We start from the raw sequence: 27,880 nt of genomic DNA, 5'->3' as shown, positions 1-27,880 counted from the left end.
AAAACAAGGTGAACCAGATCCAGACAAAACAGGAAAAGGACAAATATTGACACATATTATATTTAACCCCTGTCATGACAAAAATAGTATTTACACATTCTTTCCTCATCTCTAATGAAGAAAGACACAACCCAAAAGGTTGGGTGGCTTTATGGAGATGAACTACTAGTATTTGAAAGTAAAAAGTGCCAAAAACCCTCATGACAGGCCTTTATAAGCATTTAGGAAATAAACTTGTTAAAAAAAAACATCTTTACTCTTGTTATTTTTCCCACTTACTGACTTGCAAGTAAAAGCCCAGCCTTAAAAAACAAAGATTCCTATGCAAGACACAAGTCTCTACCCAGAGGAAAATAGTAACAGATACACAATCAAGATTAACTACCTTCCTGAGTGGCTTCCAGCCTGAACAGCATTTAGAGAATTTAAGAGGCCTAAGAAAATTCCTGCCAGCCTGTAAAAGTTCAGTGTGGAGGTCTGTGCGTACTGTCTGGTACCAGTCCTTAGGAATTTTTCCTTAGGCAAAGTATATAGCAGTTCACCGTCCTTTCAACAAATGCTGAAATTCCCCAAAATATCTGAAAGATATCATCCTCACCTGTACCAAGTTTTCAAGACAAAAACATATCACAAAATCACACGTTTATAGATTCAGAAAAACAGCTGCATTAATCAAAGATGCACATTCTCAGCTCTAGTTTTTTTGTGGAAGCTTTTCTAAGGAGCTACTATCGTCATTACTACCCTGAGTTACTGCATGGCCAGTAGGGAGAATGACAGAGGGAGACACATACGCGTTTAAATACTATGTTCTTACCAGAACTGACCTTCAGCTGTACTACTACAATAGTTATTTTTTTTTAGATGCAAACAGTTAAAGACATTTGTTAAAAGCTCAGACTGATAAATCTGAATGCCACAAAGTTAACATTGTAATCCCCCAAAAATCCTGCAACCAGACTCCTCACGGATTACAGTACATATAAAATCAATGGCTTCACTCAAGATAAGTCTTTCAGCAAGAAAAAAAAAAATATTCAGGCACACTTTGAGGTCCTACTGGATAAAAAGAATCACACACACCTAGGCTCCTCAGTTCTTCTACAGATTTTTGATAGTAACTTTGCAGCACCTATCTCAATACAGTTAGGAAATTAGCAATTACTTTTAATCATATGAGAATTCTGGTACTTTCCTCCTACATAACTAAAAAGAGTTTTGAACTTTCAAGAGGAATAGTCTTAGGATGACTTAAAGGCATTTGCTCAATGGATTTTTCTGTTTTACATGTTATTGAGGAAGGAGAAAAGCACTGCTCTTTTTTAAGTCTAATTAACAATACACAAAAGGATTTCTCTGCAGACTTATTCTCTGATCAAAGTCTAAGGGGACTAAGGCACACACAGACTGGCATAGCTAATATAAAGTCTGTGATTCATAAATGCAGAAGGAAATCAGTCATCTGACAGCATCTGTGAGATCAGATTCACAAAACAGGTCTGGTCTATCCTAAGACAAGATGAAAAAATCCCCTTCATTTCAAAGGCCAAACCATCAGTAATTTATTTAAAAAATAAAACTTTCAAAAACTCTCATTCAAAATGCCTGTAGCTCTTCATAAAGGTGTACTTTTTCATATGACCATATACCAAAGTTGTCATACTGTATGTGTGTAGCTTTGAGTAAATCAAAAGGGAAAAGGGCTGATTTTTTAAAAGAAAAGTAGCTAACGTTAGTCCATAACTTACACAGCATTTCCATGATCAGACTGCTGCCACTGGGAAGAAAGAATTACATAAACTCCTCCTGAAGCGCCTACATAGCCCTTTGCCAGCATAAGACAAGATAAGAAGCTACTCAATATAGCAGTGCACAGACAGTCAATTTAGTACAGCATTTATGTCATTAATATTGCATATTATTAATTACTGAAGTAAAATTAATCATTGCCACTTCACTTGCAACATAATTAACCATTAAGTTCAAACAGTACACATAACTGCTTTGAAAAACTACTTCACTTCCAATATACTTAGGCATAAGTATTTGCACAGCTTTTAACAAAACTGAAAGATCCCAGAAATGCCTGTTAAAAAAGCTCGAAAGACAATCTGGACTCTATTTTCAGTTTTCGTTAGAAGTCTCTAAGTGAAATTTACAGCCATTCTATGTATAAAAACTGAAAATCATCAATATTTTCAGTCTACTCACATTTACATTTGAACTATAGCACTTGTACCAAAAAGCAACTTCTATTGTCTTACCACTAACTGCTGCATGTTGCTTCAGATATTCTCTTCTGACATTTATGTTCTTCACAAGGCACTGCCTAGCATGAGCTCTTCTCTCTTTCACGGGATCTTTTGCACACAGTGCACAAATAGCCATATATTCTAGTGGCAGCCGTAGTCTAGAAAGGCCTTTGTGAAGCTTCTGAGCAAATATTTGTCTCACTTGGTAACATTCATCCTATTAAAAAAAAAAAAAGGCAAAAGCAAAAATGGTAACAGTAAGCTTTTCTAAAAGTAATAAAGACTGAAATAAAACACGGAAGCCTGGGTAAATATGCCAAAAATAAATTTCAGACCTTACAGCCACAGAAAGATAGGAATTTTAAGAATGTTTTTAGTGCCAATTCATAGCAATTAAATTGAATTAATTAGGAGAAGAGTTAAGGTTCAGAAACCGCACAGGAAAATTTCACACTCAGGACCCAAGGCCTAATTTAGTATAGTGTTGAGGCATGGAGTTAATTACATGGTTTGCAATAGGACTACTTGCTTTGTGGAGCCAAAGTCAAAGATCTGCACCAGAACAGTGTTTAGCCACCAGAAACCACTCTGTTGATTTTACTACTGCAATTTCACAAGTTTTAATCAAGCCATTAATATTAGAAACTGAAAAAAATTCAACAGAATGAACAGATAAGATGAGGTTAAACACTGAAGAAAGTACCAAGCATTTCCATTACACTTTGGAAACCAATGAACTATGACTGAGCATGGAAGAGGATAACCCGTGTCTAATAGCTGCCAAATAGCATAAAGTACAATAATATGAAGGTAGCAAATGCACTTATAAAATTTATTATGCAATGTATTTCCAGAAAACATGTGAACTTGAAATTTCTCTGTATGAAAATAACCTACATACTTTAAGACACCATTCAATCTACACAAACCATTTAGTAACACAGGGCAATCAAGATTAACAGAAGCAGGAGATGAAAACAGAAAAAAAATAGACAGAAAAGCATAAGGTAAACAAGGCCACCAAAACAGCTTGGCATATTTAAAAGGTCAAGAGGAATAATTTGTTATCTCTAAATATGAAGAAAGTCACATTAACAGCAATAAACAGCTGTTTTAGCCAAATGACAGTTTTGAAACCAGAAAGAATTGAAGAGGGTTTCCACCTATCAACCAACTGGAAGTACAGAGACAAAACCTAGCCACTGGTAACACTGGCTCTGCTAAATCTGCAAATGGTATCAAAAGAGATCATGTATTAGATAAAATAAGCTTCCCTCTCCCCCCACCTAAAAATTAAATCCAAACGACATTAATCAAAACCCATTTTCCCTTCTGTGCTTCAAGACGTAGTCTTCCTTTATGGACTGAAACTCTGAAATGCCTGCTGTCGCCAGAGCTGAAGCAACCCAAGACCACAAACCCAAACCGTGAGACCTACTCAGGATCTATTGACTCTTTATAGCAAATCCAGCCCCCAGCAGAAGGCTAAGATACAGCTGCCTTTTCCTGCTCAGTAACATTACCCAAGTCTAAAGCCCTTGTAAACCTTAGAAGAGACCTGTGCCTAGTTGGTATATTGACAAGGAAGCATGTACTCCTTGACTTAGAAGTCAAAGGAAGGTATAGTTGATTGTTATTGATGGTGTTGTGTGGTACAAATTTGAATTATTTTTATTTACTTTTTAATATTGAGAATAACCTTAAATTCAGCTCAGTTACACTAGTTCACTGAGAGGAAGGGGGATCAAACTCAACCAAGTTCTAGATTTTTTTAATAGCATGCAACTAAACCCCATACATTAGCCCAGTTTTACTTATTTACTTCTCTGAATTTAATGCAAATTCATCAGAAGCTCACCACTTAGAAGTATTTAAAAAGAAAAATATTAGCAAAGCAGCTTGTATCCCTCAGACACAATTCTGTAGAATTTGCTAAGTCTGCAAGACAGGAACATAGAGGATCTCTATATCTCTACTTACAAAGTTATTTCCTTTCTGCTACTGTGGGCTCACTGGCAGAAATTAAGGATGAAGATCCCAACATCTACTGAGAAGTATCTCCCTATCTCTTACAATATTTAAAGGATGCCAACTATCTTTGCAGACCTCTGCATTCCAAATATATTCTACCCAAGTATGAAGAAACCAAGGTCATTGTTTTCACCACAGTCCAACGTACTTATATATCATATCATTTCAACTTTTAATAATGTCATAATGAAGCTGAGGTTTTATTTTAAATCACTACTGAATCCCTTGGTTTATCAATATTCTAACATTTCACTACTTTAAGTTAGCATTCCCTCACTAGGCAGCCCAGTTCTGTAGATCTAATTCTCATCCAAAATCAGTTTTCAGGATTAAGTAGTGGGGAAAATAAATTCATGCCAAGCCTGTACGTTTCGCATAAAAACAGATTAGCAGAAGTATACACAACAAACAGAACAACATATATAGTCATACATTTGCTGATAATGCACAAGTCCCACCTAATTTCCTTACATTTATGGCTAGCGCACACAGCTGGTACTGTTCTAAGGTGATGATTTCATGATAACAAGGTTCTTGTGCCAACTTCACAATAGCATTCCCTGCAGCCAGCCTCAACCGAGACATATCAGGTTTACTGAAAAACAAGCACATGGGTTATGAAGGTTAATGAGTAAAAAAATTATGTAATTATTTGATTTAATTAAATCCCAATAAGTTTGCATTACTGAAAAATGGGTACTTTAAAAAGAAGGAATAGTTTTCCCGTCCCCCCGCCTCGGAATCAACAGCAGAAGTAACTTCAAACCAAAAGTAGTTTCCATGGCACCTCATTTTACAGCCTATTACCATATACCTATTACCTTGCCCCAACTTAGCAATTAAAATATTCCTTTAAACTTCCTAAAAGTTCCACATGGGTGTGAAACAGTTTTAGCTGTGCACTGGACCAACACAGTCCAAACTGCCCCTCAAAGAGCTCATTTAGCCTGTGAGATACTTATGTTCATCGTACTGGTTTTCCTTCTGCAGAGGGCTCCTGCCGAAGTAGCAGCCCATTTCTAGTCCCCAAAGTAGCCAAGGTTTTTCTAGCAATGATAGCTCAAAATCCATGCTGCAAGTCAACCTAAATTAAGATTAATTAGTTATTATGATAAGTTACTAAGTGAATTGTACTTTTAAGACAACAGCAAAAAAGGATTTAGGCAAGTGAAAAAATTTTCAACATGGTGAAAGTATTGTTACTTGACTTGCACACCCAAATTGCATTCCCACCTAGCAAAACACACCAACCATTTGCTTTTTCATATCAAAAGATGAATGGGGTTTTCTGTAACACAAAACCATATCTACAAAGGTTATCAGAACATAGCTTCCAATATAAGCTTTGCAAACTGACCACTTAATGTGTGCATTAATAAACTTAGTAGAGCTTTCACAGGTTTTAGAAAATTGTTTTCAGTAAAGTATATGACTTCCACCTTTCTTCAGATCAAATGCAAAATAAGAAGTTTTATGCATCTCTCACTTAAGACACTAATGAATTCTACTCAGATGTAGTAAGTCTGACAACTTGGAGCAGAAATCAAGTTGTATTCTTATTTAGAAATAATTACTCATTTAAGCAGGACAAATATTGTTAACTAATTTGCCCTTTATACTTAGGAAGAGCAAACACTGTAGTCTTAAATCTATTATAATGAAAACTGTAAAAAGCATTTACAGAATGAGATAAAAAGCCATTATTTTGCACCGAATGGATGATAAATATACCTAAAGAGCTTAAAGCTTAAAATTTATCTAATCAGGCTTTATACACACCTCAGTATTTTATGGAAACTACTACATTAAAAAAAATATATATAGATCATAAGCAATTAAGTGACAGAACAAAAGCTGCACTAACTTTCAAACAAACCATGAAGATTAACATGGTAACATCTAGTTTTAAATGCTAAATTTCACTTTAATTTGCATCTATTGTGATAAGTGAACTCAATAAAGATTAAATTTTTGCCCTTCTGTGACAATTAAGCAATAATGACTTGCAAGTACAGAGTGACTGAGCCAAAGGAAAGGATAAAATTAAGAACTTTCAATCTTTCTCAGCTTTGGTAATTATAACATTTAATTCTGAAAATTGAATCAAAGATATTTCACATAAAAGTTGGCCAAATCTTCATAGAGTATATGTGTCACAGAAATACCCACAAGCATGTGTGCATACTGTGGGAAAGAAGAGGAGGACAGTGTCAGCTGTGAATATCATTCTTACAGCTGAAGATGAAAATCACATCTGAGTTATTCCCCAAAAGGATTATCTTAGAAGAAACTCTTAATAGAGGATTTTTTTTTATCAAATTATTATAGCCAAAAGCCTTCTGAGCTGCATTATCCCAAAATACACAATTATTAGGGCTGAAATAAAAGCTTCTGTATAATTGCAGTTTTTGATTACTTCTAATAATTTTGAAAATTAGTACCAAGGATGCCCTTATCCTATCAGGAGCTCTCTAAGAGATACAAGACAGACTTGGACATCTGTTCCCTGGAGTGCTATTACTATTGCTGAAGATCAGATGTTTGAAATGAGAATAAAGTGCAACCACATGGAATGATGTTATCAAATACAAAACACAGTCTTAATTAAGGTGGTGGGCTGCACAAATATAATTCAAATAAATGCATCTTGAAAACATATCTGGTGCATAACCATCTTCTGTCCCTTTACAAACTAGCAGTTAACATTTTTTCTTCTACTCCAGACCATAAATGTCAGTGTCCATTTTTCTAAGCATTTTCCATGTAATAAAAAGTGTTGTTTCAATATAACCTCTGAAAATGTTGCATATAGACAATATACTACACCATCTGATAACACAGAACTATGAAGTTCTAAACTGCAAAGTTTTTAAGTATTTTTTCTCTTGGTAAGCTTCAGTTTAAGGAAAATGCAGATAGCATTTCACAAAAATCTCAATTCAGGTTCACATCTAATATCAATACTTTCAGCAACAGTTAGTGTCCTTTGATACTGAAACACTCTTATTTTATGCTTAGCATAGATTAAAATTAAAATCCTACTACAAAGACATATAAGACTCAACTTAGCTGTTTTACCCAACTTCAAATAGAAAATTAGTATAGTCATTAATTTTAATTTTGTAGGACTATTTATGACTTATAAAATGAAAAAGTAAAGACCTTGAAAGGACAGTTGAGATATTGTTTATTGACAAAATTCAATATTAGAAAAATCTGACACTGGTGAATTTAACCTACATATGCTAACATCTCAAAGCAATCAGTTGTCTTAAAAGCAACTCAACAAAGTTATCAATCCTACTGCTTCAAAGCGAGAAGGCTGAACAAGAGTAGGGATTTGTTTATTTGTTTTCCAAGTAGGACCTTGTCTTCACCTGGCACTCTACGCTAAACCATGCTTTGAAATTTAAAAAATCCTATCCCCTTGCACTGTCACTGAAAAGTACAGACATGCAGATTTAAACAGGCACGGGGACAGTCATTTTTATGGCTGATGAGGACAGTAACACCAAGATATTATATGACTAATGGCCTGCATGAGGTCAAACATCTCCTGAATCCTACCACTTCCAGTTAATTCAATTATCTTTAGCAAATTATACATTGTTTACAAGACAAAAGACAAATGCAAGCCACAAACACAAAAACTGACTCTACAAAGAATGACATCAGATCAACTATAGTTTAAGAGATTATGTTCTGTATTCAACAGGCAATTTACTCTTTCCAAAGCCTACTCTAATTTGGAAGGAGCAGTGTCAGATTTGCACAGCAGGGACACAGTAAGCACTGCCAGAAAGAAGATATCCTTGTTGCATTATCAAAGGGTGAAGAATAAAGGTCAGGAAGTGTCAGCAAGATACCAGCAAGCTGCATGCAGAACTAATGCACCCGAAACATCATCTCCTCTGCTTCAGGTTTGAGAGTACTTGCTAGCATAGACAGTATAGCTCACACAGAGACAATGGACACCTGCCCTCCTTGCAGCTTAGAGCTTTCCCCAAAACACAACACTGGGAATCACAGAATAGTTACAGTTGGAAGGGACCTCTGGAGGTCATCTAGCCCAACCTCTCTGCTCAAGCAGGGTCACCAAGAGCAGGCTGCCTAGGACAGTGTCCAGATGGCTTTTTAATTTCTTCAGGGAAGGAAACTCCACCACCTCTCTGCACAACCTGTGCCAGTGCTCAGTCACCCTCACAGTGCAAAAGTATTTCCTTGTGTTCAGACAGAACCTCCTGTATTTCAATTTGTACCTACCGCCTCTGGTCCTGTCACTGCACATCACTAAGAAGAGCCTGACTCCATCTTCCTTATGCCCTCTGTTCACTTATTTATATACGTTGATGAGATCCTCACCAAGCCTCTTCCCTCGGCTGAACAGTCAGAGCTCTCTCAGCCTTTCCTCATCCATAAGCTGCTCCAGTCCTTTAAGCATCTTCATGGCCCTACAGGTGGGCTCATTCCAGTAGCTCCTCATCTCTCATACTAGGGAGCTCAGGTGTTCCATCACCTTCTCAGAGATCAAGGTGAAGCTGACTGGCCCGTAGTTAGTTCTCTGAGTCCTCCTTTTGTGTTGTTTTTTTTGAAGAGAGGAGGAACATTGGTTTTCCTCCAGTCTTCCGGCACCTCTACCAATCACCATGATCATTCAAAGGGCATCAAGAGTGGCTTCACCACTATATCTGCCAGCTCCCTCCACACTCATGGGTGGATCCCATCAAGGACCATGGACTTATACACATCCAGTTTGCTTAAGTATTCTCTAACCTGATCTTCTTCCCCCAAGGGTATGTCTTCCTTGCTTCAGACTTTCCCCTTGTCTCTATGGCCTGGGATTCCTGAAGGCTGGTCTTGCTAGTAAAGACTAAAGTGAAGAAGGCATTCAGTACCTCAAGCTTTTCCATGTCCTGTGTCAGCAGGGCTCCTGCCTCATTCAGCAGCGGGTGCATATTTTGCCTAGTCTTGCTTTTGTCACCTATTTACTTAAAGCTCTTCTGGTTGTCTTTGTCATCCCTCACTAGATTCAATTTCAGTTGGGCTTTGTCTTTCCTGACTGTGCCTCAAGCAGTGTTCTCTGTATTCCTGCCAGGTTACCTGTCCCTACTTCTACTTTCTGTAGAACAGTAGAATCATAGAATAGTTTGGGTTGGAAGGGACCTTTAAAAGTCAGCGAGCCCAACACCCCTGTAATAAGCAGCGACATCTTCAACTAAACGAGGTTGTTCAAAGTCCCACCCAACTGGACCTTGAATGTTTTCAGGGATGGGACATCTACCGCTACTCTTGACAACCTATTCCAGTGTTTCACCACCCCCATCATAATTTTTTTTTCCTTCTATCTAGTCCGAATCTACCTTATTTTAGTTTAAAACCATCACACCTTGTCCTATTGCAACAGGCCCTATTAAAAAGCCCATCCCCATCTTTCTTCTAGGTCCCCTTTAAGTACTGGAAGGCTGCTATAAGGTCTCACCGGAGCCTTCTCCTCTCTACGCTAAACAACCCCAACTCTCTCAGCCTGTCCTCGTACAGGAGGTGCTCCAGCCCTCTGACCATCTTTGTGGCCCTCCTCTGGACCCACTCCAACAGATCCTTGTCGTTCCTGTGCTGAGGACTCGAGCTGGATGCAGTACTCCAGGTGGGGTCTCACCACAGTAGAGCAGAGAGACAGAATCACCTCCCCCGACCTGCTGGCTATGCTTCTTTTTATGCAGCCCAGCATATGCTTCACTTTCTGGGCTGCGTGTGCACACTGCTGGCTCATGTCCAGCTTTTCATCCACCAGTACCTCCAAGTCCTTCTCCACAGGGCTGCTCTCAATCCCTCCTTTTGTGTCTGAGTTTTGCAGGAGTTCCTTGCTCATCCATGCAGGTCTGCTGAAATATTTGCCTTGACCTTCTGCTTTGACCACTCTTGAGCTTAGAGGAGATGATGCTTGAATACTAACTAGCCTTCTTGGGGCCCTCTTCCCCCCAGGGTCTTATCCAATGGGACTCTACTAACCAGACCCTTGAAGAGGCCCAAGTCTGTTCTCTTGAAGTGCAGCACTTGCTTTTTGCCCTCATTGCTGCCCTCAAGATTCTGAACTCCATCATCTTATGGTTATTACAACCAAGGCTGCCTTCAACCCTCACACCCCCAACAAGTCCCTCCTTGTTAGTGAGTATGAGGTCCAGCAGAGCACCTCTCCTCATTGCCTCCTCTAATGCTTGTGTCAGGAAGTTGTCATTGATGGTCTCCAGGAAGCACCTGGATTGTTCATGTCCTGCTATGTTGCTCCTCCAGCAGATATCTAAGTGGTTGAAGTCTCCCATGAGGGTCAAGACCTGCAAACATGAAGTTGCTTCTCTTTACAGAAGGCCTCATCCACTTCTTCTTCCTGGTCAGGGGTCCTACAGCAGACACCTACTATAATGTCACTCATACCAGTCTACTCTTTAATCCTAACCTATAAACTCTCAGCTGGCTCATCATCCATGCCCAGGCAGAGCTCCAAGCTCTGGGGTTGAAGGGTTGCCTTTAACACAGAGCAACCTCCTATGTCCCTCCCCTAAAAGTATCCCCAGCTCTCCATTAACTTTAATAATGGAGAACTGATCACATCATTATACATAGTTTCTATTATTATTTATTGTTTTGAGTACAAAAAGACTGGAAAAATTAAATTTCTAAAACATGCACAGTAAGGAATTGTTACTCCAAGCATGAAAACACATAGGACCTACAGAACTGATCTATTGACAAACTACGGGATAAGCCACCAACATGCTCCAAGCAGTTATGCTGAAACGCTAAGTTACTGACACTTAACTCCCTAGTAACTGCCACGAATGGTCATATTACAGAATTTAAAACTATGAAACAATTATTTACAAGGAACTTTTAAGAAAGGCTACACAGTTGCCACAAAGATAACATACTAGACAATTCTCAGGTTTGCAATTTTGCATACACAATATAGGTTCTATCTGTATAATCACTGTATAAAATTAAACTCCACCCAAAAATTAAAACCTTTTTCTTCATACTGGCACAATCCACCCATGACCTTAATGGCTTTTGTAGACCAATTTTCAGTGTTTGGCAAGCAACAGAGGCTGACAGCTTGTCACTTCTCCTGCTGCAGCACATTAAAAAGATACCTAGAAAAACCAAGTTATCTAACAATCATCTAAAAGGTAAATTAGTTATTGAGACTTAATCCTCTTTACACATTTCCCTCTTCCTTTCACTTTTAGAGGCCTCAAGGAATTAAAGTCTGCCTTCAAGCAGAAGTGCTTTAAGTACTAGCTATTCCCACCTGGTTTACTGCAACTTGCTATTATTTTTATTAGAAAGCCTGCCTAGCAGCCTTTGGCATCCACAATTGGTATATCATGAACAACAAGCTGCATAAAAGGTTAAAACTAATTTTCAATGGGAAAGAGAAAGTTACAGTTTATTCTTGTAATATGAGTAATGGCCCTTCGACGAAACAGATAAAGACGATAAAACCATTAAAATACAGCTATATCCACAGTGTTAAAAACCCTGAGACTCGGCAAACTTGGGTAGGAATCCAGCCAAGCTTACTATTCTTATGAAATAAGATGTACAAGTTGTTAAGCAGTCTAACAGAACAGTTTTACTACTTTGACTAAAATTCTTCCTGCCACATCATCACAGACATCAAAACATTACCATCTGTGACATACCTAATTTTCCCCTGCTCTGTTAAATCTCCATCACTGTGTAATATTGTCGTTAACAACCTCAGAGTAGAAGTTCCTGACTTGCTGTGGTTGTTCTTCATTCCTAGCAGCCATCGAACCATCATCTTGATAGCCTGAATCTGAAAAATAATTGATATGTAGAAGTCAAATGACACCATGAGCCTATTTTGTGAAATAATATTTATCTTAATTCAATCACACAGTATTTTCCCCAAGTGCTTTTTGCTGCTACGAACATAAGCCTGTGAAGGTTGCAAAACATCATTTAAATACTGAAAGATAAACTAGATGTACTCTCACTAGACAGCAACTTTTCACTGAAAGTCTCAAGCATTTATTACAGCAAATAAAAATCACACAACATTTAGTTAAAAGTTGAACTGTTTCTTCTACTATGCAATCACATATTTTGTCTTGTGAAAACATTACCTTAATTGACCTTACTTCTATTAAACAAAATAGGCAAAACAATTTACATCTATTAAGAAAATGTTACTGGATCAAAAAAGCAGAACACATTTTAATCTTCCCACAATTCCTGTGCTTAAACAATCCCTATATATTCTTCACTTATATATGTAATATTTAAGTTTAAGACATGTAAAATAAAAAACACTTCATAGACATTTTGACTGCTAAGAGTATTAACCTGTATTAAGATAACGCATCCTGGAAAATAATATTTCTTTCATGGCTATTTAAAGAAAAGCCTCAAAGCCTGTTACTTAGGATAACTTGTCGTTTGTCAATAGAAACAAAGTGTTTTGAGGCAAGCTTTTAAAAGTATGCAGAATCTAGCAGCTATTGTGAAACACTGAAAAATTTCACATGTTTCTTTAGTGAGAAATAAAAAATAAAGCATGAACTTGGAGATTAAGTTTATTTTGGTATTTGAATTCCTTCATCCTTTCATTTTTTTTCCATACGAGAGCAGAGACAATAAAGAAAACAAAAAGAGGAGTATCCTCTTACAGCAAAATGAAAATGCTCATCTGAATCATGTGGACATCCTTGGGAAAAAAGGAAAAAAAAAAACCAAAACCAAAGAAACCAGAACACCAAACCTTGAAGTTCAAAACACAAAACTCACAAGCTTTGGAAGAACTAGGTTATGGTGGAAAGGAAGCTAGCACTTTTTGTACACAGTAACTTCAAATTTTCTCCTTAATGGAAAAGGCAGTTCTAAGTAACTTTATGTAAACATTCACAATATCACCAAATGAAGTTCATCATACAGTTGATCTATTCCATGTAACAAAGTGATCACAATGGTCCCTTCAGATCTAAGTTCTAGAACTGTCATCTATATGTGGGCTTATTTTTTATCACTATAGCCAATTTACTCCACCTACAGAATGCTAATTCTATTGGGTAACACCATCAAGAGGTAGGATGTCTGTCACTCAAGAACTCAAAATGCAAACGGAGTTTGTGGAAGAGAAATGAAATTGTCTTGCCCTAGCTTTCAAAGGGTCTTCCACTGAAACAGCTGTAAGTATCCACCAGAAGATTTTAATAGCACAAAAAAACCAATGCAACAAAAAAAAACAATGCAACAATAGCAGCAGCAGATCTTTTGACAGCTCACCAATTCAGTTTCTTCATGTCATAACCAGTACCTGTACCGTTACCGCCTCCCATTTGTTGGGAGGACAGAAACATGCTAGCTCTATTTGGTCTTCAAGTAAATGATGTATTCAGCCAGGCAACAGCCACATGCTATCTTGTGCCCTGACATCTCTGGTCAGCTCCTGAGCAATTTCAGTTTTAACCTTTGCTTCTCTCTTCCCCCTCAACAACTGCCTTCTCCCAGTTTTACTGTCTTGAATCTACTCTAGTCTTCCTTCCATGTAGCAAGCCCTCATCCCAACTCCTTTAGAGTTTTCCTCTGACCACACTATGTTCCGTGTTTCTTGCTGGTATTAATGATGTGATGCCATTCCAGCAGCTCTTCACAATTACACATTCCCATGAAATTGGTACGGGGCATGAGAACTCCCTCAGTCACTGCTTCTGGCTACCTGAAGACTTAAACAAACATGAGAAGAGTTTGCACTGCACTTAGGTTTTAATTTTTCTCTTCACAGCCCAAGAGGATAACCACCAAAGGATAATTCCAGTTGGAAGGAATGGGAGGAGGTTTCTAGTCCAATCTCCTCCTCAAAGGAAGGTCAGCTATGGAGTCATACCACATTGGTCTCAGTTTTATCCATCATGGTGTTGAAAGCCTCCAAGAATGGAGATAGCATAGGCCCTCTTGGCAACCTGGAACCTCCTGCAACCCATTCCATTGCCTGACTGTTCTAATTTCTTTTTTCCTTATACCCAGTCTGAACCTCTTTGTTTCAATTTGTGTCCCATGAGTCTAGATTTCCCCTCTGAAATTAAAAATTATTATATGCAACATGAAAATATCAAGAAAGTCAAAATACAACATAGGTCAGAACAATATCAAATGCCACAAATGACTGCTTTGTACTAGACTTCACAGCACAACATGAACTGCGTGTATTTGAAGTTCAAGCAAAAGTGATATGACACCATCATTTATTTCTAAGATAGTGAACATAATGTGACAGATCTGATTTGTCATATGGGAAAACTGCAATTAACTACTAGCTTTACATAAACTGTCAGTAGTGAAAAAGTACTAATTTAAGATGAAAATTAACAATTAAAAATAATCAAGAGATAGCTATAGCCCTTTTCTCTGATCTAGAGATAGATTATCATCATACCTCCACTGCTGAAGTATAATGGGCTCCCATTTCATGCAGCAATCCTAGAAACACTGTCTTCCTACCGCATCAACATTATGGCAACAGCCAGCTTAGGTTTCTACTACTTGAGTTTGCAGAGCCACAAATGCTGGAGGTTTGTGCAGTCTTGAAAAATGAAACAATGACCGCTTACAGCGCAGTCAGAGAAACAGGATTAGAAACCTTATAATGCAGTGTACACAGAAGGAGACGAATATCATTGCTACTACAGAAGTCTCAATACACTGCATGGTGCACAGAAGTATTCAGTGCTGGTCACTGTCCAGAGAGATTACTGCTTTAGAGCAGCCACTCAAGTGCCAGGCATAGGAATTAAATTCTAACTCATACAATAATTAATCCAATTCATATTTAATACTACGCTGAAACATTTCTCTACAGCCATAATTTTGTTTAAGGTTTAGCATCCAAAACTAAGGCTAGCCTTTATCAGTCTACATCTGTTAGGCTGGACAATACCATAATTTTGTCTTCATCACTCCATCCCCCTTTCATACTTAAACTTGCTAGTTTTAAGATCCCCATTAGGTATACTAAGCTGCTATGTTACAAAGGAAGTATTTTTTTAAATGGCTTTTAAAACCAGAGTAAAGAAAAATACACTATCAGGTTCATTTATAAACTAATGGTGTGGCCTGCAGCATTCGCTAAATATAGGCTTCTCGGTGGTAATAAATGTGAATTATATTTGCAAACCAATTTTCATAATAACCTGTTTTCACCTGCCAGTAAACGCTTTTTACAGCTTTCAGGTTTGGCTTCAAGTGGCCTTAAGATTTTCTATAAGCAAATTGCCTTCCAAACAGCCAATTGCGTGAAAAGTTTTATCAACACCAAAAATGCATTTAGAGAGATATTAGAGCTCCACACATCATTTAAAAAAAAAACTAAACAATTAGTATTTACTACTTCACGTTACATGTATAATCACTGATGTGAAAATCATGTCCATTTTAAACTATCAGCTCATGAAAACAAAACAAACATGCATTCTTTCAACAGTTTTTGGATTATACTGTGTGACTATGGAATTGCACAAGTACAAAAAAATACCATTGCTGTAGTCAAATGAATAAAAAGCTAACAAATCAATTTCAAACATAACTGAGTATTTCTAGTTCTGTACCAAGCTGGAAACCAAAGCACTTAATAAACCAGCAGAGAAGAAGGTATGCTACAAAGTGTTTAACAACTTCAAGAGAGAAGGCAAAGAACTTCATAAAACCAAAGCAACTGTATTCAAAAGGCATTGGAAATTAAATGACTGCTATAATTAACTTAGAAACAGCATGCTACAAACATCATGCTTCTTTATAATTCTGAAAGAAAATGTGAAAGCATAATCTATCCCTGTTCTGAAGGGCATTTCAAAACAAGTACAAAGGATGCATTTTCCACAGTGTAAGTCTATTTCTGATTGAGTGAAAAACTGAGTGAGAATATCTATCACCAAGCCCAAAAACCGTAATAATAAACTTACTCCAAAAAAAAGAAGCAGCTGGAGACAACGTTTTTAAGTAAAAAAACCCCAACAGAACCCCTACCATTTTAAAGTGCTTAGCTTTATTTAAAAAATCTAGGTTTTTCTTCTAATACATTTTACACACAGAAAAGCAGTGTAACACATTTATCCACTTGAGGAAACTGATAAATCCAAGAACATTTTTTTCTTTATTCCAAAACAGCACTGAAAGTTTCTTGGAATGTCCTAAAAATTCAAAAGACAAAGGGAAGACTTTAAACAAAGTCTCTATAGTCTTTACCTCCTATGTCATACAGGAGGGAAAAAATAATTTTACTAAGTTACAATAAAAATTCAATAGAGTATATGCAAATTTATTTACAAAAGTAAAAAAAGTAGATGTTCCCCAAAATGAAGTTACTTTCTTCTGACAATCCAAAAATATGTATTCGGATATGATCCTCAATTTAAATGTGGTTGGTTTTTTTGTTTGTTTATTTTGGGGTGTTTTTTGTTTGTTTGTTTGTGAGTTTTTTGTGGGATTTTTCTTTTTTTTTGTTTTTGTGGGGCTTTTTTTTTGTTTGGTTGGTTGGGGTTTTTTTATTTTTTGAAAGTTGACAAGGAAATAGAGAAAAGCAGTTAACAGCTTTAGGAATCCAGATATCTAACTTTCATTATTAAGTATTACACATACAATCATAGGAAAATACAGCAAGTGCTACTTACTTTAACAAGCGTTTCAGGAGACACTTCTTCATCTGGGACCCAAAGTTTTGTTGTCTTTTTTCCTGGAAGCTAAACCAAATGTTAGAATTTGTTACACAGCCTTTAGTCTTCAGTGACATCTGCTGTAATCTAGTCTTTCCTGTTTGCTTCTGAAAACAATACAGCAGCGCTCACTGGTTAGCTTTATGCCTTCTGTATTTTATGTAAGTAACCATTACAGAAGTGAGATACTGATCTTACCTCACTATTCAAGTATCAGCAAATTTAAGAGTTGTAAAGGGTTCTGTTACTGATGTTGTTGTTACCTGAAAACTGCTGCTTTAAAGTGTTAACAGCCGTTGCTTTGAAAATAAATTTGAGTTTCCACATCCAGTAGATTGGAATCTCAAGTGCATAGTTTTAGACAGTAAATCTTTCCCTGAACCATGGCTGACACTTCACGTGTTGGTTTTTTTTTTCCACTTTATAATCACTATCAAATTCAGTCTTTCATTTAAAGTGTATTTTAGTTTCACATGCAATTTACTTCCTAAAAAATCACAACTTGCTTGCTCAAAAGACATAGTGAGTCAAGTCAATAACCATTTTTCCGTTTTTAACAAAAGGCAAGTCATGAGTGAATCAAATGCTGTGCTATACAGCTTGTTGCTTTTGCAAGGACAACCAACTTATTACTGTCTCCTTTCCTGTACTGTGTGTTTTCAGCTGAGTCAAAGAGCACATGTGGAAACCCAAACACAACCATATACAAAAAGAACCAACCAGCCAAAATTTTCACAAGTATTTGCTGAGTATCATACTATGGGAGAAGCAGAATCTTAATACAAGGTTTAAAAATACTTACCCTATCATTCATTAGCAAATCTTTAACAATAAAAGTGGCAACCAAAGATTTCAAAGGGGCAGCAAATTGATCAGGCGCTAGCATGGCTATGTGGCCAATAGTAACCAATGGTGTAATGAGATGTTCAAAATTGCTTGGATCCAGACTTTTATGCAGTGGCTAGAAAAAAGGCAACAAATTCAGGTATTACTGATATATCTGTCTCTTACTGGGGGATTGGGGTGAAAGTTCTGTAACAAGTTTTCCATGTCTATTTCTATTTCAGAAATACAATTTTTAAAAAAACTATTAACTATTTATATTTAAAGACACATTCACCAACCTTACAAGTCTCCTACAAATCAAAAGAAAAACCAAGTCGACAGACTAAACGTTTATCACATCTGGGTAGTTCAATAAGTGGCAGCTCAAGCAGGAAAACAATGGATTAAAAAGCATATTTTCTTGTTGAAAAAGTGGGCATACTACATCTCAAAATGGCAATTTCAGTAATGGACTATGATTCAGCCTTCAAGATAAAAGGCTAATGGGCACTAATTAAAAAGTACACTTGCAGTTATAGCTACAAAATCTATTTAAATAGTGCCTATCATAATTCAGTTTTCCATAATTTCTGCAACCATTTAAACAGTTTGGGTAAGTCTCAACAGGCATGACGAGTGGTGTACAGTTCCTCTTTCCACAAATAGTTCATGGTTCTAGCAGACAGTCCAACAATTTTTTTTACTCTATTGTCTGTCAAAGTACACAACCCTAAACATGATGGATCATGGGATACAAAAACACCAAACTGTATGAGAACAAAGGGAAAGGGAAAAAATATATTTTCTAAATTTGATACAACTTGCCATATAAATTGCCACTACATCCCTTAGTTTACATATGCAATATAAAAGATTAATAAAAGTTAACTTAAAAATTTTCATTTTACCTCAAATATCTGTGCAAACTGTGTTTCTTTGCTGGAAAATATTGCATGGATGCAGTGAATAGCATACTTGGCTTGACGAGGGGGTCCCTTTTTAGCTTTATGATGCAACACTGGAAGCAAAGCACTAAAAAAAGAGAGATAAGTACCTTTTCACAAACTGAAAATCTTCCAAAACATCAAACTAGCAAAAAAGTACAAAAAAGTACAGATATATATACATAGAGAGAGAGAGAGAGAGAACACAACACCTCTGTCAAAGTGCCAATTGTCCTGGTTTTGGCAACTTCTTCAAAGAAAGAAAAAAAGGTTTATTTACATGTCTTGCAAGTAAAAAAACCCCTCAGTTTTTGTTGATAAATTATATTGTGGTAAAACAAACATTTTATATGCTTACTAAATGCTCTTTTGGAAATAATCTTTTCTATACATCCCCATTAAATTGCAAAGAAAGTTTGTACATTGCCATATATTTAATTTAGGAAAAAACATAAGTAATTCTGAAGGGTAATGATAAAAATTACAACAGTATCAGTTACGTAACAGCTGTCAGTACTTTGAATATATACATGTCACTTCTGTTCTTCAAAAAGCACTGCATTTTAAAGTCATTCAAATCTCTTTCCTGTTTTACCTGAAGCAATACTTTCTTCCAAAAGAATGCAGGATAATTCTATAGCATGCAAAAGGAAGACTGAGAACTTCCAAAATCCCTTACACTAAAGAACACTACTCAAACAGAGTGAGATATAAAACTTACGATCGTATATGAGGAAAGTCTTCTTCAATTTTACTTCCTGTATTTTTGAAAATTTGTAATGCAGCTTCTGCCACTTTTTCATCATCCATTTTCAAGCAAGCCAGGAGAGATTCAAAAGTTTCAGCCGAATGAAATGAGATAGGGTGTGTAAATGAAAGTACCTGCAAAAATAAGATGAAAGCCACGTTAATATTTTGTAAAGGCCCACTTATATAGAACATTCCATCAAGAGTCATTTTCCACTGTGTGCTGGTTTGAGCTAGGATAGGCCTAATCTTCTACACAGTAGCTAGTATGGGGCTATGTTCTTGGATTTGTGCTGAGAACAATGTTGATAACACAGTGATGTTTGAGGTCTTTGCTAAGCAATGCTTACATTAAGCCAAGAACATTTTCAGCTTCTTATATTGCCCCTACCCTTCCAACTTCTTCTCTACAAGCAGTTGGGAGAAGACACAGCAGGACAGCTGACACAAACTGGCCAAAGGGATATTCCATACTGTAATACATCACGCTCAGCATAAAAGCTATGGCAGTTGGCCAGGGGGCGAGATCACTGCTCTGGGACTGGCTGGCCATCAGTCGGTGGGCAGTGAAGAGTTGTATCACTGTTCTTCTTGGGTTCTGTTTTTGTTCTTTCCCCTTTCATTACAATTTAGTAGTAGCAGTAGTAGTGGTAGTAGTAATAGTATTTTATGTCAATGATTAAACTGTTCTTATCTCAACCCTTGAGTTTGCTTACCTTTTTCCTCTTGATTCTCTTCCCATCAGACTGGTCGTAGGGAGTGAGTGAGCAGCTGTGTGGTGCTTAGTTGCCAACGGGGATTAAACCGCACCACATTACAATACTGGAGTATTTACAATACTCATGTTTTGTCATGTGATCCACATTCATCTTTTTTTTTTTAGCACCTCCTAAACTTCTGTCTTTATACATGACCTCATCAGTTTTAACTCATTTCTCCAGCCTCAATTTCTTCTCCTATTATTGTGAACATGTACTTCTCAGCAGTTACGTCTACATTAGCAAGTACTGGATTACAGCGGAAGCAGGTCTGAAGAGAAACACAACTGATGCTCAAGGAAGCAATATTCACATTTAAGTGGTTTTACTTCAGAGTATTTCTAGACTGACTGAACCCACACTTTGGCCACTGCAACACAATATGTGCTTCTGAAGCCCATCTCACAATCTTGTTTCTCTGAAAGAAAACCAGGTTGTGTTTCTCAGACTTCATGCTTGTTTGCTAACTGCAACAACTGGTTGTGCTCTGAAGTTCCTATCACTAAAATAGTAATATAGACAAACTCAATAGGGTCTCTAGTCCCTCTGGCTTTGCACACCAGCTTACCAAATCCTGTACCCCCTCCTTCATATTCTTGGACTGTGTTTTCAAGTATGACAGTCCTCCCATGTTAAAAAAAAAAAAAAATATCATTTGATACGCTCTGAAAGTTTGTCTTCTCTTCCTTTTTAAATGACTGTTATTAGCCTCTTTCTATATAATATTCTGACCCATGGTAAAGAACCAATCCTCAAAATCTAGGATATTCTTCACACACATTTTTCTATTTTCAGCAAGTCACCTTCCTCTCTGCTTCACTGTATGGTGTTCTCTTTCCTGGACTCCTACATTTGTCCCTTCTAGATTCTTCTCATGATGTACAGACCACTTTCTTCAGGACAATCTTACTCCTCTTCCTTAAATACATCATGCCAGTTCATATGAATATGTAAGTACTGACCTGGGAGCCTTCTTTCAAATATATAGTCCTTCATGACATGATTCATGCTTACTCAGATTCATTTTGTGCTACTGACTTTTTGCACTTTTATCTAAATGTGCACATCGGGCTAAACAGTCACATGCTCTCAGATGAATTACTAGGCCCTTTGTTGATCTAAGATATTCTGAAAACTTCAGTATGGGAGTCCTTTAGATTTTGAGGCCTCTGACGTCAGTTCACAGCTGAACTACTCCCAGCACTATCATATAAGTGAGGTGGTACTATGCCACAAGTACCTTTCTGTGCAAGTACAGGCGAGGCTGACACTACACAATGCTTTTAGCCTAAATTTAGAGAGAGACTAAGTGAAACAAAAAGCCCTATGTAGTTGAATTGTAGAAGTTTCACACTTCTAACAGTATTTGTAAATAACATAGTGATCAGCCCTTTTCCTCCTAGGAAAAAGGGAGCAAGAAATTTTGTACAATGTCCCCAGAAATACATCTTGATGGGGGTTTCCTGTATGTGCTGGTGCTGGCTGGCATAGAGATAATTTTCTTCATAGGAGCTAACATGGGGTCGTGTTTGGAATTTGTGATGAAAACAGTGTTGATAACACAGGGATGTTTTAGTTACTGTTGAGCAGTGCTTACACAGAGTCCTTTTCTGCTTCTCACACCATCCCACCAGCCAATGAGCTGGGGGTGCACAAGAAGCTGGGAGGGGACACAGCTGGGACAGCTGACCCCAGCTGACCAAAGGGATATGATGTCATGCTCAGTCTATAAGGCTGAGGAAAGAAGGAGGAAAGGAGAGGACATTCCGAGTGATGGCATTTTGTCTTCCCAAGTAATTGTTACACGTGATGGAGCCCTGCTTTTCTGGGGAAGGCTGAACACCTGCCTGCTGATGGGAAGTAGTGAATTAATAGTTTTGCTTTGCTTGTGTGCACAGCTTTTGCTTTACCAATTAAACTGTCTTTATCTCAACTGACAAGTTTTCTCACTTTTACTCTTCCTATTCTCTCCCCCCTCCCACCAGAGCAGGGAGTGAGCAAGTGCCTGTGTGGTGTTTATTGCCAGCTGGGGTTAAACCATGACACAATGTCAAATTAGTCTCAAAGATTACACATAGTTGAAACAGATAAGACCCCAATTTATGAGGAACTCAGGGGAACCACAATATTGTACTGACGTGCAAGTACTGTCCCAAAAGTAGTATAACTATATTCACAAACCACTGAATTCACAATCTAATAATCAAAACTTAGCTGCTGATGTCACACACACAACTACTTTTGACTTCCATAAAAATTTCTAAATTATAAGATAACCTTACTTATGTGCCACATAAGATGAGCATAGAGAAGAAACACCAAACCAGTATTCTTCCAGATAGCCATCACATGCTTATAACTAAAGATACCGAGTGCTAATTAAAAATTTATTTTAACAAAGTTGTTTCAGAAAGTTTCACATGCTCACTGACCACTAGGAGTATACTTGCCTTAAGCAATTCAAGACCTGCTCTGATTGCCTGGTCAGTAGGTACACCCTCATCTTCATCATCAGCTGTTCCATCTATAGACTTGTTTACTTGCTTGATAAGGGCACTGAAGAGGAAAATAAAACATGGCCTTTTATTTAAAGCAATTCTATCATGTATGACTATTTTCATAAGTTTAAGATACAATACCTTTAAAGGAAGTTATTTAAAACATAAAACACGAGCTTGTTACAAAACAAATGTGTCAACTACATACATAATCTGTTTGCCCTTGTCTCCTATCTAAATCAAAGCTTATGAAACATTAAGTTCAAAAACGTTTATCCATCATGAATTAAGAAACATATACAAATTAATCTAGAAGGATGACCAAAATGAGAAAACAATTCAAGCATTACAAGCAACAAATTCAGGTAAGAATTATAGTGAGGCTACTCGCTGCTACTCATTCTTAATAACTGACAGAAATAACTGTTCACAATGTTTAGTCTATAACCAAGAGAAAAAAATAAACCATTAAACAGCTGTGCTACGAGTTGATGAAAAATCTGAAAGACCTATCTCCTGCAAATTTCACCTTGACTATAATGCTTGGTTTTCTTCTTACACTGTACCCTAGGAAGGGAAATGGTGATTATCCAAATGATTCTATTACTGAGTGGTATAGGCAGCTTCCTGATCAAGAACTGAATAATATTAAAACAAAATTCAGAATATTCCTTTAGTATATCCTGTAAATACTATTTATAGACAAAAAAAAAAAAAATCCACCCCCAGCACTAGAAAACTAAAAATAAAAGCAAACAAACAAACCAAGGGAGAGACCACCTAGTCAAACTTCCCAGACTTCCAATGTTTTTTCTGCCCCTCACTTGACAAAATGACCATCTATTAAAAAAAACAAACAGTCTGAATCTCAAAAATGATGCAGAAGTTTAGTGAAATTTTACAAAGATGGGAGAAGACCAATTCCGTGGCAATTCCATGAAAATGTGCTTTTTACTGCTTTTTTTTTTTTTGCTTGTATACTGTATGGCAGTCAGTCAACAGGTACAACTTGGTGCCACATGTGAATATTACTTTAACTATACATTTTATATTGCTTCTTTAAATGTAAAAAAAAAAAAGTATTCTCACATTTAAAGTAAAAAAACAGCTACACATTGTATTTAATCCAAGATCAGAAACAGATTTTTAAGTGAAACCTCAATGGCTCCATTACATTGGATACCTGACAGGCAGAAACTGAAAATTTCAAGTACTTATAAGTCAATTACAATATCTGGAATTAACAGATAAGAGTTTACCAGAATTTAGAACTATTTGTCTCTAATAAAGCACCACTTATCTCAAATACAGCTGTTAAACAATCGTTTCAGCAATTACTTTTTTCCCCTCCCATAATTTCACTGTCTTACTCTTCCTTAAAGTCTCGATGCCTCATTACTGCGTTACCACAATCCTCAGTAAAATTACTGTTTATGTCACTATGAGTGACATAAACACTTTCTGGGTGGAAGGCTTCAATCAATAGCCATGGACAGAAATTTCTTTTAAAATATAGTCAAATACCAAACTTCTCCCATTAGCAACAGATCCATTTTTACTGACAGGTTGTGCCGGCTGTCCTGACTGACAATTCAATTGTTTCTGTGTCTACATTCTGAATGAGGACACAAAAACCCCCAAGCAAGGGAAAACAGAAGAAAATACTGCACGTCACCAGGCCTTAAACCGCACTCACCCAATCTATTACTGCTTGTGCTTAAAGGTGAAATAAGAAACTCCAAGTTCAAACCCTGTGATCTATGGTCAACAACACACACACACACACTAAAATACCTGATGGATTCAGTATCAATGTGCACAGGAGCAATTCTCTCAAGAAGAAACTTTATCATTTCCAGAAAAGGATTTGTTGGTTGTTTTGGATTGCCCAGCTTCTTTGTTATTTCCCTCTGCAATATAAGTTTCAATTAAATTTATACTCAATTCAGTTCCAAAAATATTCACATAATTTAAGAGCAATTCTTACCACACATCCTTCAGCCTGTTTGCAAGAACACGTTGGGCTAACAAGCATTTCTAACTGACTTCTTATTTTTTCATCATCTTCTAGAACTTGTGTGAACTTTTTCATGAAATCTTGAGCCTTCCCTGGATCAGGAAGGTTTCCTTTAAATAAGCAAAAAAATCACCATTTATTTTAATAACTATCAGTACTATAAATTGTACAAGTCTGAAATGTCACACCAAGAAATCTTCTATGTGTGTTAAAGTTAGCCAACAAGGGTAGGGAAAAAAAACCCCACACAAACCAACCACAAAACACCTTAACATATGCAGACATATCTATGAAGACACCAATTTCTAAAAATTTGTGTACCCACAGACCTCACCTGGCTATTTGCTTTCCTTGCCCTTCACACTCATTTTTCAGCAAGTCTACTTGTTCCTGTTAATATTATTAACAGCTGAAGTTGACCTCATAATGCAAAGCCTATACTCCACAGAAAAATATACTCTGTATATAGATCACCTCATATGACAAGTGTAAAAAAGATCAAAAGGGTATTTTTGCTGAATTAGTCTTTCACTAAACTTAAGCTTTACAAGAGCTTGCAACATTTTAAAAAGAAGCTTTAAAAAATGCATTTCTTAAATTACATATTAATCTTACATTTACATTTTCTATTATAACAAAACGACTTACTGGTAAAGTATTAGTGTACTATCAAAGGCATTTCACAGTTTTGGTACAGTAGATGTTAAGCAAAGTTGGCAAAGGAAATGGTATAGGACTACAGGATAATTAGTTCAAAACAAGTATCAAGTATTTGGTTTGTTGTATTGTTTTTTGGTTTTTTTTAATGCAACCCAAAACTTAAAGACTCAGAAAAATTACAAAGTGATTAATTTTATATTATAACTAAAAGGGGAAAAGGATTTAGAACATGGCCAACCAGTAAGATTCCGTTTTTCCTCCACATTTTTTCAAAAATGTACATAGCCTTAAGTTTTTTTTTTTGCCAGAACAGTTTATATTTTTTTTAAAAAAAGTTGATTTTAATACCACATTTCAGAAATGTAAACCAAGTTTTTCTTCTTTCTTCTGATTTTAATGGTATCGGCATGGTGGGCTAGATGGAAAAAAAACCTATTGCTTTGGGGTTGGTGGTTTTTTCTTTGCCAGAGTTCAGGTTACATAGAAGTTCTTCACTTTCCAAAATGCCTTCCTTGCTACTGAAATGCAAAATCCTTTGCATTCTCCCAACAGCACTTAAAATCCCAACAGCTCAAAGACAGGCACATCAGTAAATAGTTTAATAGGTTAGTTAACACCAGTTAATATACATTCTATAATAAATGCTAATGCAGACACTAACACCCTACATCATCTTCATTTTTAGTGAATAACAAATAGAGAAAAAATGTCACGTGGTAAGCTTCATGACTGGAGGCATTTTACAGTATGGAAGTAATACTCCTTTACAGTTGTCTTAATTCATTAAAGTACATTCTTACATCAAGTTTATTATGATTTGTTATAAATTTTATCTGTTACAAAACTCTATTATAAGCTTATCTCAAATTATTTTTAAAGCAAGAAAGCAATATATTTCAACTGTAATTTTTAGACAGTGTAAATATTTCAATTGACTTACTTGTTATAACCATCACTTTTGAGAATATAGCTTTACTGCTGGCATCTGTCTGCAAGTCACAAAAGAAAAATGTATTAAATGAAAATTTTAGATTATATATTTCCACTTGAGTGAGGAAAATTCCATAAGGCACTATCAATAAGTCAGGACCCGTCATTTTGCTAACACATCAGTATGTTAGAAAACAAAATCACCACTGCAAAGTTAATGCTAGGTACTTACAGGAAGTAGAAGGTAGATCATGCCTCAAGTAACACATACACTTACATAAAATATTTTTATTACTTTTCAATCTACTATATGACTTATGAACAGCACAAACGGGTTATTTCTGTAACTGTTTCCCATCTAAAGCCTCTTTGTTTTTAAATATAAAATGAACAGCAAGCATTAAATTAACTTTATCTTCTTGTTCAGATATTGATTCTAAGTAGTCTCAGCAGTAGTTCCCATAGCAAAGAATGGAGCAAGTCAATAATAAGACAATTGCTACCCCTGTTAAGCTGAACAGGGAAGGCAGATGATAGCAGTGTAATTGTGAAAGTAATAATCAGGGACCATGACAACAACAACAAAAAATAAAACATAACTGTATTTCAGGATATCTGTGAAGCTTCCATTTCAGTGAAACTGTTGCTGATATAAAGTCATCCAACAGCACCTTACAAGCAAAATAAGTTACACAAAAAGGATTTTTATCTCATTTATTTTCTTTAGTCATTAATTCCTGTTTGAGGATTTCAAATTCCATATGTGAAGTCTACCTTAAGAGTTAGTTCTGACATGGAGTAAATGGAAGAGAGAGAAAAAAGGAAAAAAAAAAAAAAAAAAAAAAGAGTACAACAAATTTCACAGGCAGGTAAAACTACACAGCAAGTACTTGCTCTTTATGAAACAATATTTCTAACAAATAAGTGAGGTTTCTACAACATATCACCTAGTACTGAAGGTAGACAAACTAGTTCTCCAAAGACACTTTATCCCCCACTTCTGGCTGTAATTCACAGTATTCTACAGACTAGGAAGTTTCACAGAATTACACTGAAGTTTGAAATTTAAAGGAAATATCAGTAAAAATTACAAAGGGAATCACTAACTGTAGAGTGAAGATAGCACCCTAATCATCTTCAGAAAAGCATTCAAAGGTGGATGAAAGAAGAAAAAAGAAAACTGAAATTCTTCATTGCTGTGTAATAAGTGTTGTTAAACAACTCTGAAATCTTCATAAGTAAAATGAAAATTGGAACTAAAAGAAAATTCAAGCTTACAACAATGTTGCCAGAATTGTACAGATCCATCAGCTTCCAAGTCATAAAGCAAGCTGCTCTTTTGCCAGTTGACTTCTGACAGATCAACTTTGGTCACATAACATACAAAGGCGCCAAAACTTCATAAATGCATGTATATAGTATGTATCAATTATGGGCTACAACTATCAAATTATATTCTTCTGATAAAAGATTTAAATACAAACACACTT

At 36.4% G+C, this 27,880-nt stretch overlaps 1 protein-coding gene across 1 annotated transcript in view; it reads right to left on the bottom strand.

Moving 5' to 3' along the window:
- The window catches only part of LOC104460526 (sister chromatid cohesion protein PDS5 homolog B), a gene marked incomplete at both ends in the record, with an annotated part of 36,166 nt that extends 9,717 nt beyond the window's left edge, over positions 1-26,449 (bottom strand). The window contains 11 exons of the mRNA XM_010086486.1: positions 2,265-2,469; positions 4,755-4,878; positions 11,984-12,120; positions 16,970-17,038; positions 17,814-17,972; positions 18,745-18,868; positions 19,502-19,662; positions 22,736-22,841; positions 24,578-24,693; positions 24,771-24,910; positions 26,401-26,449. Of these exons, the coding sequence (XP_010084788.1) occupies positions 2,265-2,469; positions 4,755-4,878; positions 11,984-12,120; positions 16,970-17,038; positions 17,814-17,972; positions 18,745-18,868; positions 19,502-19,662; positions 22,736-22,841; positions 24,578-24,693; positions 24,771-24,910; positions 26,401-26,449 (1,390 nt within the window). The remainder of the gene's footprint in view (positions 1-2,264; positions 2,470-4,754; positions 4,879-11,983; positions 12,121-16,969; positions 17,039-17,813; positions 17,973-18,744; positions 18,869-19,501; positions 19,663-22,735; positions 22,842-24,577; positions 24,694-24,770; positions 24,911-26,400) is intronic.
- Positions 26,450-27,880: the final 1,431 nt, after the last annotated feature.

This window comes from Pterocles gutturalis, unplaced genomic scaffold (assembly GCF_000699245.1).
Source record: "Pterocles gutturalis isolate BGI_N339 unplaced genomic scaffold, ASM69924v1 scaffold7891, whole genome shotgun sequence".
Lineage (NCBI taxonomy): Eukaryota > Metazoa > Chordata > Aves > Pterocliformes > Pteroclidae > Pterocles > Pterocles gutturalis.
The sequence above is the reverse complement of the archived record's forward strand: the minus strand, read 5'-3'. Positions and strand labels throughout refer to the sequence as shown.